The sequence below is a fragment of the Fistularia commersonii genome, chromosome 8 (genome assembly GCF_037954325.1).
Source record: "Fistularia commersonii isolate RoL2024-O1a breed Wild chromosome 8, RoL_Fcom_v1.0, whole genome shotgun sequence".
Classification (NCBI taxonomy): Eukaryota; Metazoa; Chordata; class Actinopteri; order Syngnathiformes; family Fistulariidae; genus Fistularia; species Fistularia commersonii.
The window spans coordinates 8,689,510-8,709,239 of NC_141291.1; the positions used below are offsets into that span (position 1 = coordinate 8,689,510).

The following is a 19,730-nucleotide window of genomic DNA, read 5'->3' on the forward strand; positions in this document are numbered from 1 at the left end:
CCTAGCGGTAATCTGGATAAGCAGACAGAGTGGGGGAACACGGCCCTGCATTACTGCTGCATGTACGAGAAGCCCGAGTGCCTCAAGTTACTCCTGAGGGGCAAACCGGCCACCGACATCAGTGAGTCACATGTGGAGGTTCATCGTCTCGTTCTTGTTACACGTCAGACTCTTAACTGTTGAAAACCCCCTTCTCTCCCCCCCGCCCCCTCGCCGCCCCCCTGCATCCACAGCCAATCAAAATGGCGAGACAGCGCTGGATGTTGCCAGGCGACTGAGGAACACTCAGTGTGAGGAGGCAGTAAGTGCTGTTCACCGGGAAACACCGGGGCGGCTTCTGGAGACGATATGGAAGCTTGCAAATGTGACTCGGTAGAGGTTTAAACTAGTTAATCGGGACTGAAATTGAAAGTGGAATCAGTTTTTCCGAATGCAGGCGCGTCAAATGTGTGGCCGGACACTAGATGGCAGGCAAGAAGTCCATCTCCAGCCTCGGGCAGCGGCGAGAGCCGAGTGGAAATAACCATCGTTGTGGTTTTATTATTAACGCTAACATAAGCCTGCGGATGAAAGCGGCCGTTTCCCGCATCGGCTCGGCGGGAATGTAATAACCAAAGCACTGGCGTCGCAATACAATCACATCTCATGAAAATCTCCACATCACAACCGACCCATAGAAATAACCGGCGCACGTTGGGTTTTTTCTCCCCCATTCATTCATCCTCAGGCCAGAAACAGGGAGAATAAAATAGAAATGCATGTTAGCTCATTTACATGTGCATTAGTTTGTTTGTGTGTGTGTGTGTGTGTGTGTGTGACAGCTTGTGCAGGCTGCAGAGGGGAAATTCAACCCCCACATCCACGTGGAATACGAGTGGAGCCTCCGACTGGAGGAAATGGATGAAAGCGATGACGATCTCGACGATAAGGTAATTTAAATCCTTTTCTTCCTGCGTTCTGAGCTCTCGGTCTCGGTCTCGGCCCACGCAGTGGAGATGAGTCTGAAGCTCGGAGAGGAGCGCGGGTCAGAGGTCAGATCCGGAAACGCAGAGGAGCAGCCGCCGGCCCCTTTCATCCTTTTGTTGTGTATCTCGATATATTATCGTCGGGCTGAGCTTAGCGCACCAAGACGTGCGTGAAGTGAAGGTGCGATACTGCCGGGCAAGAATATAAATGACTACAATCGACCTGATGTTAACGTCAAAGAGACACGTCAGATTTTACTTATTTATTTAATAGTCATAAAAGAAATAGCACCGGCGGATTCCCGGCGAGACGCTGCAGGAGGGCGGCCACGGCCCCTGGGAACCCGGGAGAAGATCTGAAGTCAATATCGTCCATGGATGAAGGGACGTGAGCGCAGAAAAGATGGGAAGAAGTACATGATGGGATATCCCAGAGTAAGACTCTGGCACAACAAGTACTTGCATTGGATAGATAAGATAATACTTCATTGATCCCCATTGGGGAAATTCAAAATTTGGATGGATAGATAGTTTTATTTGATTTATTTGTTATTCCCTGAGGAGAAATTAAACATAATGATGGTAGCTTGGTACATCGAAAATCAATAAAGTTAGAAAAATTGAAATACGAAAAAACTCTGTAAGGAAAAAAATTAAATCCTAAAATGAAATAAAAATAATTTAAATACCACAAATATGATAAGAAATTTTAACTACAAAAAAAACAGTAAAATGATTGAAACACAAAAAAAAACTGTAAGGAAAACATTAAATGCGAAAATGCAATAAGAAAATATAAATATCACAAATATGATAAGAAATTTTAACTACAAAAAAAACAGTAAAATGATTTACAAACAAAAATACAATGAAAACAATTTAAATACAATAAATATCATAAGAACAATTTAAATACAAAAATACAATAGAAACACAGAGAAGTGCAGTGGACCTGTTTGGCAGGTCTACATTAATTCAGCTGCAACGGTGTTATCAGGGAAAGGTAAATATTCAGCAGTATTGTTGTGTGGAGTGGAACAGATAAAAGGTAAACATAAGATGAATGAGATACACCGAACGCGTGCCACCGCTGTCACAAAATGTAGAATTCCGCTCGGATTAAAATGTTTACAAGGAGCTTTCGCCGATTTCCGACTGAATGACAATTTGTGCAACGACAATATTCCTGTGTATTTATAAAAATCCAGCCACACTTGGACAGTACCAGATATCACCACCCTTAATTTACATCACAAAGCAGCGGGCAAAATGTTTGCAAAAAAGAAGGCGAATGTCCTTCACGGAGGTACCCAACAGGAAACCGACAAATTAAAATGAGAATTTGAAAATGCCTCTCCCCTCCAGCCCAGTCCCATCAAGAAGGACCGCTCCCCCCGGCCTCAGAGCTTCTGCCACTCCTCCAGCCTCTCCCCCCACGACAAGCTCTCCCTGCCGGGATTCATCAGCCAGCGGGACAAACAGCAGCGTCTGTCCTACAGCGCCTTCACCAACCAGATGTACAGCGCCTCCACCGACCTCTCCTCCTCTCCCGTGGCCGACGGACCCCCGCTGCCACCCAGGAACCAGGGCAAAGGTCAGATGTGGCCTCCCGGCGCGCTCATTAGCCCCGCGGATCCCGTTACTCTGATTTCTGTCTCTTCCGATGTGTGATAGATATGAAACTCGCTGTAGACCTTCTGCCCGTGTGTGATCTTTACTCAGGGCTGCAGTGAGGGCGCGGGAATGCTGCGCAATCACTTTTCTGCAAAGTTTTTTTTCCCCTCATTGTGCTGTCACTCACACACACATACACACACACACACTCGTGCCGCAGCGGATTGGTGTTTGTCAGCATGCAGACGAGGAGAAGGTGCTGATCCTCCCAGAGCCCGTGAAAGGGGGGGGGGGGGGGGTACACATGTTGTCATTAGCATCGCTAAACACGCCAATCCGGGGGGGGTTGCTATGTCTGCAGTATCAGAATTAAAACTAACACTCCTCCCCGTGGGTAGGAGAGCTACCGTGTTGTCATTCAAAACATTGCCGATGCTTGCGTCGCAAAAACAAACCATCTTTTACACGCCGGCGGCCTTTGACCGCGTTAACCTTCAGACGAGGGGAGGAAAATGTTCGATCCAAAAGAAAAAAAATGATCGATGACGCTCGTACCTGTGCATTACCACTGACTACCAAAATCAAATTTGTTCGATTTCCCCCCTCCTGAGTACAGCGGCATCACCTCGCCGCGTCACCTTCACCTCTCGCACTGTATTTTTCGCCACACCGCAGTTTTTGTGGTACAAATGTATTTTTATATATTTATTATTTTTATGCTAAAGGAGCATTTTCTTGGCCGGTGACCAATCAGAGCGTGGTGTTCCGTATCCCGGGCCCTGATTGGCTCAGCCACTTCAGCATCATTCTGCACCTCCTGAGCATCGCATGCATTCGGCATCTGGCCTCGTCGTGTTTGTGTGAATAATGTAGGAAATGTTTATAAGAGTGTGGGGATACAGCTTTAAAATATATGTATTAAAAAAATGTTGTCGCTACATAGCGGAATTTTTTGTGCAAAAAAAGATCCGATGTTAATCCTCAGTAAGAAAGTCTTCAGATGCAACCAAGTGCTCTTCCACTGTCTCCTCTTTCTCTCTGGACGGATGCTGAAGAGTTCACCCCCGAAGGCCGACCTCACGCAGTCCTCTCCTCTTCTTTACTTTTTTTGGTTCTTTTAGTTGCTTCGCTTGCTACGGATAAGATTTCATCCTGTGTTAAACTGTGTGGGAGCAGCCCCCCCCCGCCCTCTTTTATTTTGTTTCTTTGGACATGCTGCGGATCCTCTCCCACACTCCTCATCTCGCTCTTCTTTCTTTCTCTTTTTTTGTTTCTCTATTCTTTCAGCTCCACACTTGGCATTCCTTGGCTCTCATTCGCACTACGCCACACTGGCTGGCACCCGACCATACATCAGTGAATATCCCGATTTTATGTTTTCCCCCTTTTTTCTCGGCTGTCCCCCCCACCCCCCCTTCCCTCCTCCCCGTATAGAGTTATCCCTCAGTTGTTTCTTCCTTTACCGCTCAGATTTGCAGGGTGGTGGCGTTTTTTTTTTTTAATGAAAAACACACAAGTCCACGTAGGGCAAAGGCTTTGCTGCCCTCCTGTAACGTTGGGAAATAAAATAAAATCCCACCATCCTTGTGCTGTAAACCGCCACCACAGCTGACTCCTCTCTGGCTGAGCTCTCTATTGGCCGCTCCCCTGCCCTCACTCGGCTTCTTTATCAGCGTCACAGGACACACACACACACACACACACACACGTTCATACAGTTTTGACATTCCCGATCCAACCTTTGTGTTCTTTCATCAGCGTTGTTCTCATGCAAACTCTCTTTGGTTTATTCCAGATTTTCAAAAAGAAGCAAGCCGACGTCTTTCTCTCTCTCACACACACACACAGACACACACACACCTGCACGCGTCTGCGCTCCACCTCCTCTCCTGTGCTTCATCAACCTCCTCTCTTAACCTGTCGGGGGATTCTTTCGGGGGTTTTGCAGTCAGATGCAGGGGGGAAACCTCATCACCTCATTTGTTTTGTGTATCGCTCCTCCAGCTCCTCCCCCATCCGGCCCCTCCTCTGCACACACACCGGGAGGCAGCTCCACCCTGTCCAAGAAGAGGCCTCCGCCCCCTCCTCCTGGACACAAACGCACCCTGTCTGACCCACCCAGCCCGCTCTGTCACAGCCCACACAGTAAAGGGGGCTTGACTGGGGGTGAGACGCAAGCACACGTCGCGGCGGCGACGGGTTTCACGCAAAAAAAAAAAAAAAAAAAAAAGGAGGAACATTTCATAGCTCTCGACATCGACGGTGTGACGCACATTTATGGTTTATGGTGGATTCAAAGAAGCTGTGAGCGTAAATAGGTCGGTTTCAGCGGAGCCGCTCCTCTCAAAAATCACGAAAAATCAAATATTTAAATCAAGCGCGGCAGTTAATGTTTACGTCTTAGTTGAGTTTATTGGCACGTAAAAGAAGAGAGAAAAACAATTTAAATGCAAAAAAAGAAAACATGCAGGTCTGTGTAACTTTTTTGTAGGTTATGGAAGGACAGTATAACAAAAGCAACCTAGAAGAAATGATTGCTGGAGGAGTCTGTAAAAGCCCTGTCCGGGGCCCGCCCGCCACCAGACACGCCACCCAAACACTCAAAGATAAATAATTACACACGATCAATAAACAAAACACAGACAAGCAACACACAAGGAAATCAAAAAATAAACACAACGCAAAAAATGCAATCGTTAGTGCAGCTGCGTGTCTTCATTTAATCCATCCAACAAGAACACCAGTTCATTTTTAAACCGATTTTAGACCAGTTGAATTTTTAGTGCAAATGATCCCAGCGGACAGGAGCTCTGCGTACAACTGGAAATGTGAAAAAAGATTAGATATGTTTTTTTTTTAATTTATTTACCACCATTGATCCAACACAGTTGAAGGTAAGGCTCGGAATCCCGGCTCTGAAAGTTTCCTCAGACAAATCCCTTCTGTTATGCACCTCATTAGCGTCAGAAACCCCTCGTTTGTGCCACTGTCGGAAATGGACGTTTTTTTTTTTGTTATTTTTATGTCGTTTGCTTGTCGTCATTTTGTCCTCTGTGCTGCTCGAACCTGCGGTCACACACACACACGCACTCACACACACACACACAACCCGCCGCCGCTGAATTCCACTTTAGTTTGCACAAAAAGCGATGACACCGGCTCATAGAAAGCTCAGCCAGATGACGCCTCGCTCATTATTTATTTATTTATTTATTTATTTATTTTGTTTTTTGTTTTTAAATTACCCATCACCGCATGTTAATTTACTTTCCACATTGATGTCAGATTAATCTCTCGGGCGCCGTGCTGCTTCGCAGCGCTGAGTAATGTGTTTGTCACCGTCGATCCTAATGCTGCAGGGAGCGACTCCACCCCTCCGCCGGTCAGCAAGATGTCGCCGGTGTCCAACAAGTTCGAAGGCATTCCTCAGCAGCAAAGGTACCCCGGACCCGTCCAGACCCCGTTCCCCTTCCGCATTCGATTTTCTGAGCGAATCCAAACGTCTCCTTGCAGCAGTACTTCAAGCAACACAAAGTCCACGCTCGGTCCGAGAGTTCTCCCCAAACTACCTCAGAAAGGTACCGTCTCCGCCATCTCCTGGAGCCCGCGAGCGGATACGGGCGTTGCTAAGTCGGGTCTGTTTGTCGCCTCCAGTGGCTTTGCGGAAGATCGACACCATACACCATCCCTCTGTGGACAAGCCGCCTCCAGAGGTCTTCCAGAAGTCTCCGCCGGGAACCGAAACCCCGCAGAAGGCGGCGCTGCCAGACAAGCCTCAGCTGGGAGAGCTGCCCCCCAAACCTCAACCGTCTGAGCTCCCCCCGAAGCCCGGAGAACTCCCTCCCAAGCCGCAGCTGTCCGACCTCCCCCCGAAACCTCAGCTGGGAGACCTGCCGCCCAAACCCCAGCTCAAAGACCTCCCTCCGAAGCCCCACCTGGCCGACATCCCGCCCAAGCCCGTGACGGCCGAGTCGGCGCCCCGGCCTCCCCCCACGGAGACCGTCACCAGGCCACAAACGCAGCCCCCTCCTCCGCCGCAGCCGCAGCCGCCAGACTCACCGTCGCCCAATCAGCAAGCCAACGCGGCCACCCCGTCCCAGCAGCCCACCGAGGACTCCAACGGGACCCCGGCTGGGACGGCGGAGACACCGGTGCCCCTCCCCAGGAAGATCAACGCGGTAGGACCACGCTGTCCCGCCTGTGCACTATTATTATACACAGAGAGATTATCCACAAACACTCCATGTTGTCCTGCTGTGCTACTTCACCTTCATTGGTGATTCTCTCTTTTAAATTAGCCGCTGGTTTCACTGAAAGAATCAACGTGTATAAAATGAATCGTCTAAAACGCTACCCCTGCAGTCAGGGTCGCGGGGCTGGACCTGTCAATCAAAGGGACACATTTAGAGACCATTCCCCCTGTCGCTCACATGTCAAATAGATACACAACATTCACAAACACACATTTTTGCAGGACCTGGAAAAACAACAGGGTGTTTCATCAGCGCGGAGAACTTAAGGAATCCCAAGAACAAGCCCGGCTGTATTAACGATACGTTTTTTTTCTTGTTTTTTTTGTGTGCGCGCACGTCCAGGGAAAGAGCAAAGCCCGGCGCGTCAAGACGATCTACGACTGCCAGGCGGACAACGACGACGAGCTGACGTTCGTGGAGGGAGAAGTGATCATAGTCACGGGGGAGGAGGACCAGGAGTGGTGGGTGAGTTCATCGCCGAAACCTTCAAGATAAAAACCCAGAAACGCAGCGCGGCGATCCCGCTCTTACCCGCTTCCCATCGTGGGTTCTTTCCCGCAGATCGGGCACATCGAAGGAGATCCGGAGAGAAAGGGGGTGTTCCCCATGTCTTTTGTGCACATCCTGAGTGACTGACAGCAAGACTTGCACTACGCCTCCCCCTGACTCGGGGGGAGCCGCTGTAAATAGCTCTCAAAAACACCTCCCGTCACGAGACGCGCATCGTCAAAGGAAAAAGAAACAAAGAAGAAACCCAAGAAGACTCATCTGGCCGTGGATGCCTCATCCATGATGTACAAAGAATGTGTGTATTCCTCCTCTACCAGTATTATCTTAACCCTATAGCACGGCTGACACCAAGCCATTCTCGAACCCTAGCACTTGCCTAAAGTCTATGTTTATGCTGTTACTGTGTATATACGTATGTAAATATATATATTTGTGCGTGCGTGTACATACATGTTTTATTGTACAAAACATGTACTCGTTCCTCTCTACCTGTCGTATTAAACACCAGGGCAGCGGAGGTAAAATTTTATCTGTATTAATTTTACTGTCCCTCAAGTAATTATCAGCTTATATTTCTGGAGAAGAAAAAAAAAAATGGAATGTGAAATAGGTCATGTCACTATTTGTGTCTTGCATCCCTGTTTATCACCAGAATCGACCGAAGAGGCCGGCGTCTCCCACTAATTCTCCTAAGAGTTTCATTCAGTGTACTCCTTGTTCTTGCTTGCTGTGTGTGCGTGCGTGCGTGTGTGCGTGTGTGTGTGCGTGTTTACACTCGTTCCGGTTGTTTTACAGTATAGAAACCTGCTGCTGCTGTGTGGTGGAATATCAAAGCCTGTGGTTCACCGTTGGTCACCAAGTCTCTCCTGGTTACACTCGCCACTGCACGTGCAAGACATCTCCACAGTGCTTTGAGCTCTCCGTGCATGGACAAACAATGACTGGAATGGAGTGCTGCAGTCGAGACACTCGCCTCAGGGTTTTGAAGAGCCACTATTGAGCAGGACTAGGAAAAAAAAAAGTAGTCATCCTGTCGTCAAAGCCACTATATTGACAAGTATTGGAAGTGCGAGAGGACATCTTAGCAATAACTTTACTTTGAGCAGGCGCGAGATCTCACAACCTGTGCTCACATGTCAGTGTCTTGTAAAAAGAAAAAAAAAAAAAACACCCATGAGCTTGAATTTTACCCCCTTCCCAATCATGTAATATCATTTCATGTTACTGGATTATTACCAAGTTTGCCTGTGAACCAAGAGATTTCTAAAGGTTGGACTTGGGAAAAAAAAAAAAAAAAAGCTGGAGTGCTGACAGATGATCACCCCAGTCCTCACTGACTTGCAGTTCGTCCCATGTTTGAGGAACAACCCCCCCCCCCCCCCACAAACCCCATTGTATCATTAAAAGTGCTGTACTTAACTCTGCGTTTGCCCCTTTGTCATAAGAAGCTCCATCAGCCTAAAGTGTACAGGTTGATGGGATGTCTGTGTGAAAAGTTCAACATTCAACTCCAGACTGCTGCCTCAGAGAGGCCCAAGTTGCACCAGGAGTTGGGGTAAAATTCATTGGGACGGGCTGAAGCAGAACCTCAGGATTCCCTTGAATTCAAGTCAACCAGCTCTTGATTGAAATTTTAACATTCACTCCTAATCTGACATGTACATTAGGTATCCTGCTTGTAGCAACTGGAGAAAATGTCAGGTCTTGTAAATTTGACACTACCAAGAGAGTTGCTGAGCTTAAAGATGTCACATTGCACCGCAAAAATAAAAGCCTAACAGTAAGTCATAACTTACGGTCAACGGACCTACTCTCTTCCTTGCCTGACATCAGGTGAGAGGTTTATGCAAAGCTGCAGAATATGGCTACCAATAAGTCAGTTTATGGCCCTTACAGGTTTATTTAAAAAAAAAAATTAAGACAGCAAGCCAGGTATTTCATGCACACCAAACTTTTATTTAATACACCAATTAACCAAAAATAACAAACTCCAGTGACTTAAGTTATACCAGAAAACCTATTTACACATTTGGGTTTTGCACTGCGATTTGGAGCCTTTGTCAACAGACTTGATGACGCCGACGGCCACGGTCTGCTTCAGGTCTCTGGCGGCGAACCGGCCTGTCGGTAACAGGAAGTTCCAAGTCAAAATGGGCGGGACAAGGAGTTGTGGCCACTGTGGAGCCATACTGTACCTAAAGGGGGGTATTTGAAGAAGCTCTCCACACACATTGGCTTGATGGGCACCAGTTTGACGGTCGCGGCGTCTCCAGACACCAGCACCTGTGGCTGGTTCTCCAGCTTCTTGCCGGTACGACGGTCCAGCTTCTCCGTCAGGTCAGCAAAGCGGCAGGTCACGTGGGTGGTGTGACAGTCCAAGACGGGAGAGTAGCCAGATTTGATCTTCCCTGGATGGTTGAGGATTATCACCTGAGAGGTGAGGAGATAAATTCTAAGAGGTTTTAGGTGAAAGATGGCCTGAATTTGAGAACAAACCTGGGCTTCGAAGCTGTTGACGTCTGAGGGAGGATCCTGCTGGGCATTTCCAGCAACATCCCCACGCCGGAGGCTCTTTACGGACACATTTTTAATATTGAAGCCGACATTGTGCCCTGGCAACGCCATCTCCAGCCCCTGGTGATGCATCTCGATTGACTTCACCTCAGCGGTGAGCCGGGCGGGGGAAAACTTCAGGGTCATACCAGGTTTGAGGATGCCAGTCTCTATTTTGCCCACAGGCACAGTCCCAACTCCTGTAAGAGTCAACCGGGGCATTTGGGTTACAACCGCATGCAGTGAGGGATTTTGTAAAGTCCATTTTTAGATGAACACTGATCTTTTGTCAGAGCTACAATTGCACGAGGATAGATTTGCAACCTTCCTATTTCAGGAAGGTTTTCCAATCCAAAAGACTGGATTGGCAGTGTGGAGTAAATCCTTCTCCAGCTATGGAATTAAACAAGAGTGGAGGTAGCAAAACAATTGCCAGATAAACTTTTACCTAGCGCAACCCTGAATTGGGGTATTTTTACCTTCTGAACACCAAGGGATGCCTGGTGCTCAAGAAGGTAACGGGTAAATCTCGAGACACCATCTTACCTCCGATTTTGTAGACATCTTGCAGGGGTAACCGCAGAGGCTTGTTGATTGTGCGCACTGGTGGTTGAACAGAATCCAACACCTCCAGCAGTGTCCTCCCACTCAAATTTCCTTCCCTCCTTCTGACTTTCCAGCCTTGGAACCAGGGCATCTGTGTAGAGCAGCCACAGATCACACCATGAGATTGGCAGGAATAACAGAGTTACTCCAGTGGCATCATGAGCCAGGAAATTTTGGAGAAACCAGAATGGCCTTGAGCTATTTTGCTAAGTTAAAGTGACAACTGTGAAGGGCACTAGGGAATGGTGATTTGAGGTCGCCTCAGTATAAACCTGTGGCGAATTTTACAGGCTTAAGATTTTTGAAAACGCTGACTTCTGTAGAATTACCCTCTGAGTTGCATTTATCATGTTCTCCCCTGTCCAGCCAGAGATGGGAACAAAGGGGACCCCTGCCGGGTCATAGCCGATCTTCTTGAGGAACCCGCTGACCCCTTTTACCACCTCGTCGAAGCGCTTCTGGCTGAAAGGGGGTTCGGTCAGGTCCATCTTGTTCACACAGACTATCATTTGCTTGACACCCAGAGTGTAGGCCAGCAAGGCGTGTTCTCTGGTCTGACCACTGCGGGACACACCGGCCTCAAACTCCCCTTTGGCTGCAGACACCACCAGGAGGGCGACATCTGCCTGAAATAAATCAGCTGTCACGTTAAAGCAATAGCGGGGCCTTTAACATGCCATTAAGTCCCCCTGTAAGCCTTCTCGGTGAGGCCGCACGTCTGTCCGAGGGGCCCAGTATGCTTTAACATAAGTCAATTTGTGAAAGTCTTGCCTGAGACGTCCCGGTTATCATGTTCTTTATGAAATCACGGTGGCCCGGAGCATCAATTATGGTCATCAAGTATTTCTGTGTGTTGAATTTTAGCAGGGATATGTCAATGGTGATTCCCCGCTCCCGCTCAGCCTTCAGCTTGTCCAGCACCCAGGCAAACTTAAAGGAACTCTTGCCCATCTGTTAGAGAAACAAGTCATCCGTTAGGGTTTTGGATCACATATGGTTTTTGTAAGAGTCCCTTACGCACCTGGGCTGCAATTTTCTCAAACTTCTCCAGCTTCCTTGGATCAACACCCCCACATTTGTAGACAAGGTGGCCAGTGGTAGTCGATTTGCCGCTGTCAACATGGCCAATAATTACCACGTTGATATGAGTCCTCTCCTTTGGCATGGTCAAAGAGAATTGGCACAAAGCGCTTAGTAAGTTGATTACAATACTTCTCTAAATTTCTGAAGTGGTAGAGCTGCGATCAAGTTGCTTTATAGGCAAACTACTGATCATGGAGCTAACCAGACTCAGGTGTGTTCATCCAAAACACCTGCTTGGGAAAAATATCTAACATTGTGTCAGTGTCCGGGACTCAGTTTCAGTTATATTGTCATTGACTTATGCTAAGATTTTGGAATACATACATTTACTTTTTATCGTGCTGCTTTACAGTGACAACAAACAAGTGACTGTCCTGTCAGAGAGGCAGGACATGAAGTGGGAAATGCGCTGTTAACTAGGCGAAAAGTGTCCCATGTTTTGCCTTCACGAAGATGGTCATTTATGCATCAATGAATGAATGATCATCTTTTGTGACGAAAGATAAGCAGTCATAAATGAATGGTTATCATTTGTAACAGCACAACATGAATTTGGGGGATGCCGCAGAAGGTAGAATGGTTTGGACCCTAACATTTCTGGTTTGATTCCCGGCAACTTCTAGGGCATCGAAGTGTTGTTGAGCCAGGCACTGAACCCCTAACTGATGGTTGACGGCAACTAACCCATCAGGGTTCATCCCTGATGGATTAATAGCAGAGAAAGATTAATAAATGATAAATAATACCGGCCATACGACCACTCACTCTGTCATTACCAATAATTTGCCATACATTAACCAGACATTTAACCACCAACATGACATATAGGCATTCACACATCATATAGAGATTGGGCAGAGGCACGTCCACACAAGAAAGATAACCAGGTGACTGAAAATGTGGAAAAAGTCACTTTTACACAAGAGGATGTTCATATTTCTGGCTAACTTACTAGCATAGTATTGGATAGCCCCCCAACAGCGACCTCTTGAGGTCGCACTGTCACACGACGTGTTGCTGCTTAAAGGTACTTCAGGAACCCGCTGATTTTTTTATATACATATTTTAAACAGTAAAAATGTCTTAAAACTGACAGAGAGAGAACTAGAAAAACAGTGGTGGAACATATTACTCGTCGGAAGACGGGATGGAAAATAAATCACAGACCATAACCGCGTAGCGAAGCGGGCGGAACCATCTCTAGCGTAGCAGGAGGGGGGAAGTGCTCTCCCCCCCCACCGCGTCCCACGGTGGTACGAGCCGAGCCCTCCTCCGGGCTGACGGTCTCGATGACGCTTCATCGCCAACCCGGAAACGGCAACTGCAAATCGCTTTTTCTTCTCTGAGCCTCAACTCCTGGATCCTAGCGTGGTGTCCACCCGTGTTACTCTGCCGGCGTCCAGGTAAAAACAAAACAAAAACGTCAACTTTTCCGCCGCCGTTCGTCCGCGGTCCCGGCTGGGGGGGTTCTCTCCCGCTCCGCCGGCTGCCATTCATTTTTTTAGCTTCTTTGGTGTTTTTCCTTTCTGTTAACCCGGCAGGTAAAATATACGATGAAACACCAAACGCGTCCTGTTGAAAAACACGACAAGTTGTAGACAAACGCCAACAAAAAGGCTTGTAATTTGGTAATTTCACCCTTCGGTGCACGGTTAACTTCCCCTTTCCGCAAAAGCGGTTTTTCAAAGGCTGACGTGAGGCGACACAGCGAGCTGCGTGTTTTCCTTTTTTGGCGACGGTCTTTGAATGCGTCATGCCCGATGCACACACATCCATATATTTCACCACATCCACTCTCCCCAGGTGTGTTTAGCTTTTCTTGCTCGGGTTATCGAATGTCATTGCATTAAAACGACATTTGGTTCGCTTACAGCTTGCACGCTACAGGAGCGTGCACGGAGGAAACGCGCACACTTGACAGCTGGGAGATGGCTTCATCCGGTTTCTCGTGTAGCATAGTTTTGTTTTCTCATCAGTGCATAATGAAGAAGTATCTTCCGGAGGGACGGGGGTGTTTTTTTTTATCACCAGAAGTCTCTTTTGCAAAACTTAGGTTTGCACAAGCAAGTAGCATTTAAATGCTTTGCCAGAGTGGGGAAATGTACTTTCTGGGTGTACTTCTCTGAAAGTACATCGCAGTTGATGGAGTGACTTCTCATCAGATACTTACAAGCTGTAATCCTCAGAACGGTGAGGGGCCAAACTGTCTGGGATATTTTCCCCTAATACTGATTCCTGTAGCTGTGAGCTGATAACGTGACGTGTTCTACATCACTGGGACTTCAAGACGTCCCGTGATTTAAAATAAAAAAAAAACATTTTTTTTTAGAATGGCTCCCACTTGCTATGTGGGAGTATGGAATCCCCTGTTGCTGAGTCTGTAAAGCTGATCTTTGTATGAGTCCTCCCGTCCAAGTTCCAGATTCTTCCTTGTTGTAGGAAAAGCTTCTGTATTCCGATGATGGCCAGCTCTCTCTTTTTGCAACACTGAAGTTTGTTCCACTGCTGGATTGTGGTTAAGAGTCCTCTTCTGCACTCGAACCTGTGCAGAGCATTGAGATTAGTCAATACTCAATGAGTTGGCAGCCTCCGAGTGGGGCGTTTGCCGTGCCAAACACGGAAACATTTCTGGAGCGCTTTTCATGGCTCTGTCCGCTCTTCATCCAGTCAGGCCCAATAATCATTGCCAACATTTGTAAAAGGAGGAAGATGGGGAAGGAGTCTTTCTACAGGCAAGCCTGCATTTTTTTGCACGCTCAACTTTCCAAGAGGGGCCTGCAGAAGCTGTGGTTTGACAAGACCTTTCTTGTCGCTGTGCCGGTAATCCGATATTTTGTTCGCAGTTCTGGAGAGTACAGGTTTCTTTCCACGATGACCCACTTGCTCATGAATGTGCGTCAGGATTAAAAGGGGCACATGATGGACTTTTGATGGCTTGATGAGGTGTTTTTGTCTCCTTGTGCATGGCTGCCTTCCTTAATCTCCCCCCGACTCGGAGCAAGCCAGCCTCCGGGCAGCATGTCTGCTCTGCAGGCCGGGCAGTCCTTCTCCACTTTGAGAGCTAACCACACGCCGACATCTCCTTCGTTCGGACGTTTCCTGCCGCGTGATGCGTGATGGATGACCCTGCTTCTGAAATACCATCGAACTCCGTCCTCCCATCGCAGCTTTTATTCATTTGAAATTCCTTTTCCGCTTGGATGCCGCTGATGTTAGCTCGGCTTGGACTTTTTTTTTTTCCCCCCTTTTTTTTTTTTTTTTCATTCATCCACAAAGGAGTTTTCCATATTTTCTGGATCTGTGCAACTGATCTGCTTCACCTTTTTCCAGCGAGGAAGCTCAATTGATATGTGGGCCTTGGCGCGTCCTCGGCAAACTCGGCGCTGGTTGTTAGCACTTCTTGACCTCTGTGTTTTCAGCAGCAGCAGCAGCAGCGTGGCTGTCTGAGTTGCCAGCTGGCCGCCGATCCTCTCCTTACGCCCAGACTCGGAGCACAAATCCATCTTCTCTGTCAGCCAGTGGTCCATCGGGTGGGGAATCCCTCCAGAGTGACCCGATGCAGCTAGCGGGAGCTGTTGACATTTATTTGACAAGGCTACATGCGAGTTTTGTAAATACTTTCACCCCCAGGTTGCTCTTTAAGTGTTACGACATGAATTTCTACAACTTCTGTTTTTCTTCATTCCCGTGTGATTCACGGCCCAAGGACTTTTAAATGGCATAAAGTCATTGCAGTGCTCTTGGCAACATCTTAAATTCAGGTTCTTGCAAAACAAATTGTAATTCTCATGTAAATCTTTCAGTTAGATCCAAAGTTTGGGGCAGCCTTCAAGCCTCCGTAGAGTCCATCTGCAGATCTAGCTGGTGTGGATGGGTTCCCGCATGAAATGAGAGTTTTTATTTGATTTGTATGGGCCGTCCGTGGAAGGCACATGGTCTTCCCTGTCCTGTCTACAAGCAGATCCTGAAAGGGGATGTGAAAGTTGTCGAAAGGGCGTTTTTGGCTTGTTGAGTCAGTGGCGTAATGTTTGTGAAAGGGTTTCTCATTTTTCGATTCGTGTCCGCGGCAAGGAAGGCGAGAAGCAGAAACCTCTGAAACTCCCTCCTTTTGAAAATATGAACGATCAAGTTTACTTTCACTCCGCGTTCAGCGCGTGCTATAATTGCAATCCCTCTATTCGAGATGATGGGTGAGATTTGAATTGATTGCAACGGGGAGAGGATAATGTCGGCCTCCCATTTTCACACCAAAAACAAACAGTCTCAACGGTTGTGTGGGTGGGTGGGGTGGTTTTGGGTGCCGGCCCTGAACAACAATGATAAGCCGCACCTGGGTTTATACGAGCCAGCCCGTAATGCACATAAAGGCATCGGTCACAGGGAGACGTTAAATACTCAAGGTTATTCCGAGGTCCTCTCAATGTCATTATCTCTTCATACACGATTGAGGAGGCTCGTATGACTCTCCAGTAGATGGACAGAAACTTCGGTTCTCATCATTCCATTGGGTGTCAGAGCAGCAAAGTTGGGAAGATGTGACACCTCCCCGACTGCGTGACGCTTGGACTTGTTGTGCCGCGTCTCTCCGTCCTCAGAGGGAAAGCAGATGGAAAGACTTCTCCTCAATGAGTAACTCCTCCTTTGGAAATGAATGACAAGTTTACACTTAGACGATTTCACCATCATGTTTGACTTTGTTATGGTCTATTGTTGTGGCTTGTTTTGTTTGTCTTCCCTGTCGGCGTCGTGCGTGTCATAACAAAGAAGCGACAGCAGAATAAAATGGGATGCGAGCAGCAGCACGGCCGCGGTTCTCTGTCTGCTTCGCCTCCGGTGTTTACCGTACTGACGTTGGACGAGCAGTCAGTCTGGAAAACAACACATCCAGGGGTCATAATGAAAACGTGTCATTTAACTGAATGACATGCAACACAGAAGTGTGAATCTGTGCACCCCCTTGAGAGGATAGTGCACACTTGATAGCCACGTTGTCCAATCCACCGGAACAGGTACTTCCTCTAGCCACTGAATCGACTGGTTTTTGGACTGATAAAGGTTGTCGTTCGGATGATGAAATCAGGGTGTAGGCGGCTATCATAGCAGTTAATGTTAATTATTAATGGTTTTCTCTGGAGTCATCTTGTTCTCATCTGTTTGACCGATTTCAAAGAATGCTGTTGTGGAACTAACAAGTTCAACTCTGAATCAGAATTTATCTAAGCATTCTTAGGGATCCAGGGAGAAGGTATCTCCTTTATTATAGTGTGCTAATAGTCTATATAATGATAATAATAATAGCACCCTTGGAGAGGATATGATGCCGACAAGGTTGACAGTTGGTCAACAGCAACCCTGTGAGCGCCTTTGTTTGGAAATAACAATTCCAAAGAGCAGCGGTTTCCACGACTCTCATATCGTCCACAACAGGTGTGGCTTGGAGAGTCATTCCAAGGGGCCCCGCAGAGTCTGCGAAGAGGAGGATTTTCGGCATACAATCTGATGCTCTTTTTGATTTGATTGTCCAAAATACACATCCCCGAATGCCCACCATTATTAATTTATATGGAAACGGTGAAATTGTTCTACACTCCATTGCCCCTTTGTCTGTCTCTAAGTTTGTTTTCGGAGCTTGTAAACAACAAGTTACTCAAAAAAGAAATAATAAGCCATGCATGCAGAGGTAATTAGGTAAAATAATATTTATAATGAGCGGCCCCCCTGAGGGCTACCATAATGTGGCTCTGGTTTAGATTGAATCTGCCACCCTGGAGCTGCAAGGGAAACCTCCAGAGAACAGTCAAGCTGCGGTGACCTTTTTTTTTTTTTTTTTTGAAATTACAGGATATTTATGAAGAGTATTGAGAAAAGCCAGTCGGCTGGAGTTCACGTCTCCCCTAGCCTCAGTTGGAGGGACTTTCTCCTGGCCTCCCAGACATTTTCTTCTCCCTGGGGCAGGTGTTATCATTCTCGTGCCGTGACGCTCCCGCACAATGCCTTTCTTGTCGAATCGCTGTTGAAACATGTTCGTTTATTGTTCCGTTGCGTTATCCTAGCGCCCTGTCATGACATCTTTAGCGCCCAACCTACTGCGCAATGTTTTTTTTTCCTGCCCAAATGTTTGGTTGTAGATTAAAAAACAATCTCATGGTGTAAAAATAATCAATAAAGTCAGTTTTCCGTTTTGTCCGACGCTGTCAGCCGAGGCAGTGATTCATTGGTTCGTGTGTGGTGATGTGAGACGATTTCCAGAAGACTGGAAACACCTCAGCAGTGTCCGCAGGACTTATCGGACTGTTTCTCCCCAACTTGGCTGTTGGGTTCACGCCCTAGCGCTCGCCGTCTACCGCCTATATTTCCATGTTCAGGTGCCGCTGTCTCAGGCCTATGCAGAGCAGAGGCTCATCGATCGGCATCTGCATCACAATGCCGTTACTTCTTCTGACTTATTTGTCCTCGTCAGCGTTCTGCAGCCATTAGCACAACACGGTTCGGTCCAAGAGACCAAGCTGCAGCCTCATTAACTCATTCCAGCGCTTCCCCCTGTTGTTTCTCGACAAAGTCTTAGCTGCGGAGGTTTTCGTGGCCGATTCCAGTGAGCCGCGTTGCCGCCCGTAGACTTTCCTCCGCCTCGTTCCCGGCCCTCAGTGCCACACATTCTCCCATCTCGGCTGCGTGTCTGCTCTTGTCCCAGAGCTGATCCAGGCTGAAATGATGACATACTTGAGTCACTCGGTTGTAAAAGCTCAATGCCCCCCCCCCCCTTTTTTTTTTAAAAGAAGCTCAACCCTTATTAGACCGGTCCAGATCCGATCTGTACCATTGAGCGATTGAACGGGCAGCATCGCTCCTCCTCTTGCTATCAGATCCTCACATTGTTTTATGAAATTATCTACTGATGTTCGCAGGTTCTTGGAGGGTCTTGGAGCTGGCTGTGCTTGGATCGCGATTGAGTAATGTGTTGGAATTCAGTCTTCTTCAAAATCCTCTTTTCAGTCTTATGTGATGCCTCGGGTTTGCGCACAATGAGACGAGAGCGGGATCAATCGTGTACCTCCCCCCTGCGGGCCATCCATCCAGTCTTTTCTAACAGAATACTTTCATTTCTTTTTTTTGTCCAGAGCAGGCATTTGCAAAGTGTACTTTTTTATAACCCCCCCCCCAAGACACACATGAGTAACCTCTCCTTGCAGTCTCCATTCTTTGATTTCTTGTTGTGAAGTGCCGGTTGCTTTACACCACGAATGGCTATTCAGATTTGGCGGAGGTTTCACCTGATAGGGTGACTGTGAAAACCCCTGCGCAGGATCTTCATCCACGCCAACTTTAGATGGAACCCGTGTGGGTCAGGTTTCAGTCTTACATGTGTTTGTAATGGACTTGAATATTCTAGACCACATTGAATCCATGCTAGGGAGGAGTGCAGCCTGACGAGAGATGTTTGGGACACGGTGCTTGAGCATCTCTGCTCCAGCTGGCTGATGTTTGAGAGGTTCTTGATGGAATGGCATTCCACAGAGGTTCTACTGTAATTTGTGGGGCCACATATGTTCTCTCTCCACACTCACACACATGCATATGTTTATGTGCGTGTACATGTTTGTTTGTTTGTTTGTTTAGAAGTTTATTAGGACAGTGTACAAATACATTAAGCAAAGAAGCAGAGATGTTTGTATCAGATTATAGCTCATAGCTGATTTCCATCTGTAGTCCATGTTAATTGCAATATGTGTATGTGTGTGTTTGTATAGATTAAGTGTTATATGTATGTATGTTAATTCTTATACATGCATGTATATATTTGTGTGTATGTATGTTAATAATCATATATGTATGTGTGTGTGTATATATGTAAGTATAAGAATAATCTCTCCCTCTATAGATAGAGCTACTTCTATCCATCCATCCGTCCAAGCTGCTTTTTTATGGTTTTTATTTCATCAACTGAAAAATGTTTAAAGTCTAACAGTGTCACCTCCATTCATTTTCTATTCCATTTCTATGTCAAGTCTCACACGGGTGGTATTTTCAGTCAAACTTCACCATAATTTCTCAAGATATATTTTTTCCTCACAGAATGTATAAGATTTCTGTCCCCGCATCACGAGGGATTCCTGATACACAACCCCCTATAGGTTTAATCCATTTC

The 19,730-nt window shown here is 47.1% G+C and overlaps 3 protein-coding genes across 16 annotated transcripts in view; 2 read left to right on the forward strand and 1 right to left on the reverse strand.

Moving 5' to 3' along the window:
* asap1b (ArfGAP with SH3 domain, ankyrin repeat and PH domain 1b) overlaps positions 1-8,761 on the forward strand; it is a 54,725-nt gene extending 45,964 nt beyond the window's left edge. For 2 of the 10 annotated variants that reach the window (XM_086150970.1, XM_086150971.1), the window contains exons 19-28: positions 6-121; positions 234-301; positions 822-929; positions 2,331-2,559; positions 3,867-3,935; positions 5,939-6,017; positions 6,093-6,157; positions 6,234-6,757; positions 7,175-7,297; positions 7,394-8,761. In XM_086150970.1, the coding sequence (XP_086007096.1) occupies positions 6-121; positions 234-301; positions 822-929; positions 2,331-2,559; positions 3,867-3,935; positions 5,939-6,017; positions 6,093-6,157; positions 6,234-6,757; positions 7,175-7,297; positions 7,394-7,468 (1,456 nt within the window). In that variant the 3' untranslated portion in view covers positions 7,469-8,761. Of the gene's footprint in view, positions 1-5; positions 122-233; positions 302-821; positions 930-2,330; positions 2,560-3,866; positions 3,936-4,583; positions 4,779-5,938; positions 6,018-6,092; positions 6,158-6,233; positions 6,758-7,174; positions 7,298-7,393 lie in introns of all 10 variants that reach the window. The other 8 variants (XM_086150967.1, XM_086150968.1, XM_086150973.1 and 5 more) reach the window with 6 other exon arrangements.
* Positions 8,762-9,277: 516 nt separating this feature from the next.
* eef1a1l3 (eukaryotic translation elongation factor 1 alpha 1, like 3) lies at positions 9,278-12,891 on the reverse strand. 5 transcript variants are annotated; one of them, XM_086150983.1, is made up of 8 exons: positions 12,537-12,655; positions 11,523-11,657; positions 11,273-11,452; positions 10,831-11,127; positions 10,442-10,592; positions 9,839-10,095; positions 9,538-9,772; positions 9,278-9,463 (listed from the first exon to the last, which is right to left on the reverse strand). In XM_086150983.1, exons 1-8 carry the CDS (start codon positions 12,540-12,542, stop codon positions 9,360-9,362), a joined length of 1,365 nt encoding a protein of 454 aa, XP_086007109.1. In that variant the 5' UTR covers positions 12,543-12,655; the 3' UTR covers positions 9,278-9,359. The 5 variants fall into 5 exon arrangements, with proteins under 5 accessions (XP_086007109.1, XP_086007107.1, XP_086007105.1 ...); XM_086150981.1 differs by lacking the exon at positions 12,537-12,655 and adding an exon at positions 12,752-12,891 and having other exon boundaries at positions 9,538-10,095; XM_086150979.1 differs by having other exon boundaries at positions 9,538-10,095.
* A 2-nt stretch (positions 12,892-12,893) lies between these two features.
* Positions 12,894-19,730, forward strand: part of cyribb (CYFIP related Rac1 interactor Bb) — a 30,264-nt gene continuing 23,427 nt past the window's right edge. The window contains exon 1 of the mRNA XM_086150985.1: positions 12,894-12,987. The gene's annotated coding sequence lies outside the window, so the exon portion shown is untranslated. The remainder of the gene's footprint in view (positions 12,988-19,730) is intronic.

Coding starts and splice junctions, on each gene's coding strand:
- eef1a1l3 (XM_086150978.1), bottom strand. CDS start 11,666: ATGCCAAAGGAGAGGACTCATATCAACGTGGTAATTATTGGCCATGTT. Junction 11,453..11,522: donor TTGAGAAAATTGCAGCCCAG/GTGCGTAAGGGA, acceptor TTTCTCTAACAG/ATGGGCAAGAGTTCCTTTAA. Junction 10,096..10,441: donor AGATGTCTACAAAATCGGAG/GTAAGATGGTGT, acceptor TGACTCTTACAG/GAGTTGGGACTGTGCCTGTG.